Source organism: Chrysochloris asiatica, unplaced genomic scaffold (assembly GCF_000296735.1).
Source record: "Chrysochloris asiatica unplaced genomic scaffold, ChrAsi1.0 scaffold00106, whole genome shotgun sequence".
Classification (NCBI taxonomy): Eukaryota; Metazoa; Chordata; class Mammalia; order Afrosoricida; family Chrysochloridae; genus Chrysochloris; species Chrysochloris asiatica.
The window spans coordinates 9118032-9125843 of record NW_006408624.1 but is presented as its reverse complement, the minus strand read 5'-3'; the positions used below and the strand labels follow the sequence as shown (position 1 = coordinate 9125843).

The following is a 7812-nucleotide window of genomic DNA, read 5'->3' as shown; positions in this document are numbered from 1 at the left end:
CTGGTGCCTTGTTCTTTGCCACTTCTTTCAATGCACTTTGGACTTCCTCTATGAGTATCATTGGCTCTTGTTCATATGGTATCTCTTGAAATGGTTGAACTAGTGGGTAAATATTCAGAGATAGTCACCTCCCCTTCTTCTTAGTCTGTCTTGGTCTGGAAGCTCAGCAGAAACCTGGCCACCATGGGTGACCCTTCCTCGTATTTAAAATACCAGTGGCATAGTTTCCAGCGTCACAGTAACACACAAGCCACCACTGTACGATAACTTGACAGAGTGGTAGGGTACATCACTTAGAAGAGGAATCTGAAGATGCATATGTCCAGAGGTTTAGCAATAAATAATATTTGAGATTCATTGATATTTTTCTTGGTACCAAGCACTTCCTTAAGTTCTTTACATATTTTAATTCATTTAACCCTACTAACAATATCATGAGCCTTTCTGTGGTGCTGTAGGATAAGTACTAGCCTTGTAACCATAGTCAGCAGCTCAAACCCAGCTGCTTTCAAAAACCCTATGCAGAGTTGCTATTATTCAGAACCAACTTGACAGCGCATACAACAAGAATCTCTTGCACTGCTACTTTTATTTATTCTGACTTGACAATTCAGGAAGCTGACAGACCTAGAGTTGAATCTAAGTAACCTGCTCTAGACTCTGACCTCTTAACCACTAAGATGCTGATATTCATCACAGCACTCCTTGTCATGAAAAGATATTGGAAAAAACTTAAATGTTCTTCAGTCAGGGGAGGGAAACACAAATTATAGTATAGGCATAACTTGCTTTATTTCTCTTTGCTTTATTGCACTTAGACCATACTGCATTTTTACAAATTGAAGGTTTGTAGCAACCCTGTATAAAGCAAGCCTTTTGGTGCCATTTTTTCAATAGCATATGCTCACTTCATGTCCCTGTGTCACATTTTGGTAATCATCACATACTACAAACATTTTCATAATGCTGCTACACACTTATTTTTTGTTGTTGTTATGTGCCATGGAGTCGGTTCCAACGCATACCGACCCTGTACAGGGTTCCCGAGGCTGTAAATCTTTACAGGAGCAGAAAGCCTCATCTGTCTCCCATGGAACAGCTGGTAGTTTCGAACTGCTGACCGTGAGATTAGCAGCCTGATTCGTAACCACTAAGGTACACACTTATTAGACTACCCAAAAAGCAAAACCCCACTGTCATCTGATTCTGACTCATAGTAACCGTACATAGGTTTCCATGACTGTAAATCTTTACAGGAGCAGATGGCATCATATCTTTCTCCCTCAAAGCTGTTGGTGGATTTAAACTCCTAACCTTACATTTAGCAACCTCACAAATGTATGTTTTATATTTGTACTATAGTAGGCTGGAGTCGTGGTGTGGCGCTGTGGGTTAACGAGCTAGACTTCAAGGTTGGTTTGAATTGCAATATCGGTGGTTCAAGCTCATCAGCCCGAATTGACTTAATGGCAGTGAGTTTGGTTTTGGTTTGAGTAGTCTACTATGTTGTTGTTAAATGCTTTTGAGTTGGTTCAACTTATAGCCACCCAATATAGGGTTTCTGAGGCTGTACATTTTTTGTAGGAACAGAGCACCTCCTATTTCTCCTGAGGAGTGGCTGGTGGGTTTGAACTTCCAGCCTTGTGGCTAGCAATCCAATGTAGACTACAATACAGTGAAAATGTAACACATGAACTGAGAAAAACAAAATTTGTGTGACTCACTTTATTGTGATATCCACTTTATTGTGATGGTCTTGGAACCAAATCTGCATATGTCTGAGATATGCTTATATATTCATACACTGGAATACTACACAGGCAGTAAATGAATGAGTTAAAACTGAGCATATCAAGATAAATAAATAAAAAGCAGATATAAAACAAGATTAATGTATTTACATTTAAAATTTTTTTCAATTAAAAAAATTTTTTAAATGCACTATAAATGTATTGAAGGAGCTCTGGTAGCACTGTTGTTGTTGTTAAGTGCCGTCGAGTCGGTTCCGACCCATAGCGACCCTGTACAGGGTTTCCGAGGCTGTAAATCTTTACGGGAGCAGAACGCCTCATCTTTCTCCCGCGGAACAGCTGGTAGTTTCGAACTGCTGACTTTGCTGTTTGCAGCCTGATTTGTAACCACTACGCTATCTGGTAGCATAGTGGTTACAAATTGGGCTGCTAATATCACAGTCAGCAGTTCGAAACTACCAGCGGTTCCCCGGGAGAAAGATGAGGCTTTCTGCTCCCGTAAAGATTTACAGCCTCGGAAACCCTGTACAGGGTGGCTATGAGTCGGAACTGACTCCATGGCATATAACAACAACAACATAAGTGAAAGGTGAAGGAAGAGGTATAAGAAGAATCCATGAACACAGATGTACACATTTTTATTTTAATCAAAAGCAAATATTAACTCAATCAATCAGACCTGTTATGTACTGAGCACTTTTCTAAGTCATAGACATTCAGAGGAGAACATGCAGTTTACTTTTTAATGGACAAATGTAGCTAAATATAGATGTGTTAGATCTAGGAAATGAGCTCCTCCTGGTTGTCTGTAATACTCGTATTAGTCTCTTGTATTTTTTGTATATTTGCAATTCAAATAATCAGATATAAATAAAAATTTAAAGAAAAGGTCAATGTGTCTTGGTACATGGTGAAAGATACGAAAGCGATTTAAAAAACAGATAGAGCTCTGTCAGTCGTGAGCGAGCAGTAGGCTCTTCGGTTTGCAGGAGCGGTGGTGGTTATGTGCCATGGAGTCAGTTCCGACTCATAGCGACCCTGTACAGGGCTTCTGAGGCTGTGTTTACAGGAACAGAAAGCCTCATCTGTCTCCCAGAGAACAGCTGGTAGTTTCGAACTGCTGACCTTGAGGTTCACAGCCCAATTCGTAACCATTACGCTACCAGAGCTCCTTTGCAGGAGCGGAACAACGCCTAAATCAAAGGACCTTGTTTCTTCAAGCTCATCTGGCAGTGATTCTAATAATGAAATCGACAAAAAGTTAAAGATTAAAAAGCAAGTCTCTCCAGGAAAACTTGTGAAGAAGCAAAAAATAGATGAAACTTCAAGAGCCTTAATGTCATCTAAGCAGAGCTGCAGCAGTAGAGATAATATGTTTCAGGTTGGGAAAATAAGGTATGTCAGTGTCCCGGACTTTAAAGGGAAAATCCTAATCGATATTAGAGAATATTGGCTGGATCAGGAAGGTGAAATGAAACCAGGAAGAAAAGGTATTTATTTAAATCCGGAGCAGTGGAGTCAGCTGAAGGAACAGATTTCAAACAGTGATGAAGCAGTAAGGTAATATTAACACCAGAGCCGTATCCAATCAGTCTTGTACTGCTCTAGTCGTTTTAATCTGTTTACATTGGCTTTTGTTTTCTTGCCATTGTTTCCCAAGCTATTGTATATTTGGATTGCAGAACAATTTGCAAGATGAATACTTTTTTAAAATGTGCACTATTAAAAATGTTCAGAGTTTGTCAACTTTATTAAGGAGGATTGCTTTTGCCCCCCAACCTAGTGTAAAATAAAGTCAAGTAATACAGTCTTAGGGGGGAAAAAAGAACAGATTGAGGAGACCATGAAGGAGAACCAAAAATTTTATTTGGGACAGATTCTGTTTGATTTTCCTGAGACATCCAAACGGACAAAAATGGTAGCTGATAAGGTTGAAAAAGCTCTATCATGTAGAACTTTATAATTTTTAAAGGTTCAATCATGTAAAACTTTATAGTCTTTAAAGGCTCGATCATGTAAAACTTTATAGTAAACAGTGGAGATCTTAAGTGTGAACACTTTGAAGTGAAGGAGTCACTTAAGTGACATGTTCTTATTTACACTTTCAAAAGATCATTCATTCTGCTGTGTGTGCCACAGGTGGTGGGGAGCAAAACTGTTCGCTGGAAAGCTATTGGAGTAGTCCAGATAATAAAGAGGACAGATTCAGGATTTCAGGATACATTTTGGAAATAGAACTGATGTGTTGGTTGTGGAAAGTGAGGGAAAGGAAGAAATCTGGACTCACTACAAGGATTTTTTTTTTTTTTTAATGTTTTATTGTGTATTGTGTGATAGTCTACATGGGGGAACATTAGTTTTACATTCATTCCATCATACATCGTCTCATTGCCATAGTTACCATCCCGTCCATGCATCATCACCCAACCAAAGGGTACACCCTGCAATCCTGCCCGCCCTCCCTTCACGGTCCTCAGCACACAGCCCCTCTCCGGATCCCTAGTCCCCAGCCACTCCCATCTCTTCACGTCATCCTCTCTGTCTCAGTCTCCGGCCTCACTGCTCCTCTGGGTGGGGTCCTGCTCTCTGCTCTTCTCCATTGATGGTCCCAGGGCTCTCTGCTCCTAGACTGAAAGGTTAATCACTCCCCTCCTTGCTATATAATGTCCACCTTTACATTTCCAGTCCTCACAATCAGTCCTGGTAACAATTATTCACCCTTGCTTCCCAAGGGACCCATCTGCATTTCTTCTCATCTGTCCTTCCTAGACACTTCAGATACTACTCACTGGACACTCTACCATCTTCCCTGCCCTGTGGATCTAGGTTCCCTCTTGAAAGCTTGTAAGCTAGTCACTTCTTGCCTTTGTATCCTTTCTCCCATTTTGGTTGGTCAATGTTCAAGATGGCCATCCCTATCTACTCTTTGTGTGGAGGGGGTATGAATAATTCTTGGAGGAGTGATTTATTTCCTCTTTTGGACTGATGCATTTATAGATGGATGTCCAGTTTATCAAATTGTATCAGATGACGCTTTTTTCTTCTTCTGTCTTCTTTGGGTTAAGCTCTGTTCGTCCCCTCATTGGAGCTATGGCAAGTGGGTATTATCTGCAGGTGTGGGTGTTCCTGCATCTGTCCGCCCTCTTCTTATCAGTTGGTCGCGTCGGTCTCCACTTTAGTCCTCTGTGGATGTGTCACTGACTCTGAGCCCATGAGTCCCCAGGTTTTGCCTCACTGTTGGCCGACCAGTTCTCCACCCAGGCTCACCATAATCTGCTGAACGATGCAGGGCTTAGCTCGCTGCTTCTTTGATGTTCTTCGGTCAGTTCTCTTTATGGGTGATGTGCGTGGTCACCAATAAGAACGTGTTTTCCCCTTGCGTCTTAGTCTTGGAGGAGGATTTGCAATGAGAGGACCCAACCACTTGCCTTGGTATCTCCTGGGCAAGGATTTTTTTTGGAAATTTCGTTTATTTGTTTTGGATTTTGGTTTAAATGAATGGCAATGATGCTTACTTAGAAAATGTTGTTGTTAAGTGCCATCGAGTCAATTCCAACTGATAGCAACCCTGTATAGGGTTTCCAAGGAGCAGCTGGTGAGTTTGAACCACTAACATTGCAGTTAGAATCAGTGTTTATCCTATAACAATACACCAGGACTCCATACTAAGAAAATGAAGATTTAGGAAAGAATAGATTGGGAGAACAGTGAGGATGAACCGAGAGTTTTGTTTGGGACAAATTAAGTCTGAGACTAAAATGAATGTCAAAAGAAACTCTGCAACTTGCTCATGAAGACAGAGACTACCAGAAGAATGTTTGCTTGTGCTTTATTGATTATGCAAAGGTGTTCAACTGTATGGATCATAACAAGCTATGGATAATATTGTAAAGAATGGATATCCCAGAACACTTAATTGTGCTCATGAGGAAACTGTACAGAGGCAGTTTTTAAAACAAAACAAAGGGATACTGGATGGCTTATTGTCAGAAAGGCGTGTGCCAGGGTTGTATCCTTTCACCATATTTATTCAGTCTGTATGCTGAGCAAATAATCTGAGAAGCTGGATTATCTGAAGAAGAACATTTAGGATGGGAGGAAAACTCATTAACAACCTGTTATAAGCAGATGACACAACCTTGCTTGCTGGAAGCAATGAGGACTTGAAATGCTTACTGATAGAGATCAAAGCCTTCAGTATGGATTGCACCTTAATGTAAAGAAAATACAAAATCTCACAATTGGGCCAATAAAGAATATCACAATAAATAGAGATTGAAGTTACTGAAGACTTCATTTTGCTTGGATTACGCCAGATGGACACCTGAATATATGATTATGAAGTTTTAGGGGACAGGATTAGAAATATAAAGCCATCAATTGTAATGTCCCTTGTTATTAAACAAAGAAAAATAAAAATATCCCTTGCTCTAGAACATCTTTTAACTTTTGCCCTACTTCTTTTGCTCCTTTTTATAGAAAAATTCCTCTAAAGAGCTGTACAAACCCTTGTTTCCACTTATTTTCCTTTATTTTTTCCTGAATCATTTTCAACTAAGCATTCATCTCCACTGTGACTCATGGAAACTGCTCGTGCATGTTAAGGTCATCACTGACTTCCAATTTTGCTATATCTGCTGGTGAATATTCAATCCTTGTTTATTCAATCTCTTGACAGAGTTTGGCACTGTTGCTCATTTCCAAGTAGAAACATTTTACTTCACTTGATCTCCAGATTTCTATAGTATCCTGGTTTCTATGTTCCTTGGTTTCATAGCAGTGCTGAACAAAATTTACACTCTGTTAAAAGTGAAAAGCCAGGAGTTTTACTGGCAATTTGGGACAGATCAAGTTGGGAAGCACAATGTAATGCAAGATCACAGGATACTTCAACATTCTGGGGGAGAAGTGAAATTTTAATACAGAAAAGCAAGAAGGGGACACCTGCCCACAACCACGCGAGTTTGGGATTAGCTATACAATTACTCCTTGCTTATCGACTATCTTGTTATCTGACATTTCACATTTAGGCTTGTAGTAAAAACAAACTATTTTGTGCAATAATAATAATAATGTATGTCTGCTAAAGGAGGTGGGATGCAAAAATAATGTTGGTTGTGATGGTTATGTGTCAACTGGGCCATGATTCTCAGTGGTTTGGCCATGACCTCAGGGTCAGCAGTTCAAAACTACCAGCTGTTCCGCGGGAGAAAGATGAGACTTTCTGCTCCCGTAAATATTTACAGCCTTGGAAACCCTGTACAGGGTTGCTATGAGTCAGAACTGACTCCACGGTACTTAGCAACAACATATATGATGGTGAGTCCTGGTGCAATGCTGGGCTAATGCATCAGACCGCAAAGTCTTTTGAACTGCAGGGTCAGTGATTCAAGCTCACCAGCTGCTCCTTGGAAACCCTAAAAAACAGGGTTGCTATGGGTCGTAATTGACTCTACGGCACTTAACAACAACAATATATGAGGGGGCTTCAAAAACTTTGTGGAAAAATCTCATCATCTTTTCATTGCATTTCTTTCCACGAAGTCGTTGAAGCCCCCTTGTACATACTTGTATATATTTTGTTGTTGTTGTTGTTAAGTGCTATTGAGTCAATTCCAACCCATAGCAATCCTACATAGGGCTTTTGAGGAGCAGCTGGTGAGCTTGAACTGCTGACCTTGCGGTTCAAACTGACTTTACAGTCCAGTGCATTGACCCACAGCACCACACCAGGACTTCATACATTTACACACACATGTATCTGTCTAAGAGTCCTGGTGTGGTGCTGTGGGTATGAAAATAATTTAAGATTTTTGCTAAGGCAAGGAAAATGAATTGTGTGCAACAAATATATAATTATGAATTTATATTTTGCATTTTATTACTTTTTTTTTTTAATTTAAGGTTTTTATTGTGGATTGAGGGAAAGTTTACAGGGCACATCATAGGTTTCATATTCAACAGTTCATATAACTTGTTTCATTACATTGATTATAATCCCCTCCATATACCATCAGTTAAAAGTATTTCTCTCTATCCACTTTAGCTTTTTAAAAAACAC

The 7812-nt window shown here is 39.9% G+C and overlaps 1 protein-coding gene across 1 annotated transcript; it reads left to right on the top strand.

Annotated features, from left to right (window-relative positions):
* The first annotated feature begins 75 nt into the window (after positions 1 to 75).
* On the top strand, positions 76 to 3315 carry LOC102824607 (activated RNA polymerase II transcriptional coactivator p15-like). The gene is made up of 2 exons (XM_006867622.1): positions 76 to 106; positions 2918 to 3315. The coding sequence occupies exons 1-2, from the start codon at positions 76 to 78 to the stop codon at positions 3313 to 3315; spliced, it is 429 nt and encodes a 142-aa protein (XP_006867684.1).
* The last annotated feature ends 4497 nt before the right edge of the window (positions 3316 to 7812 follow it).

Excerpts from the sequence above, each read along its gene's own strand:
- LOC102824607 (XM_006867622.1), top strand. The coding sequence starts at position 76 with ATGGTATCTCTTGAAATGGTTGAACTAGTGG. Across the intron at positions 107-2,917 it reads TGAAATGGTTGAACTAGTGG|AGCTCCTTTGCAGGAGCGGA; the intron begins GTAAATATTCAG and ends TTACGCTACCAG.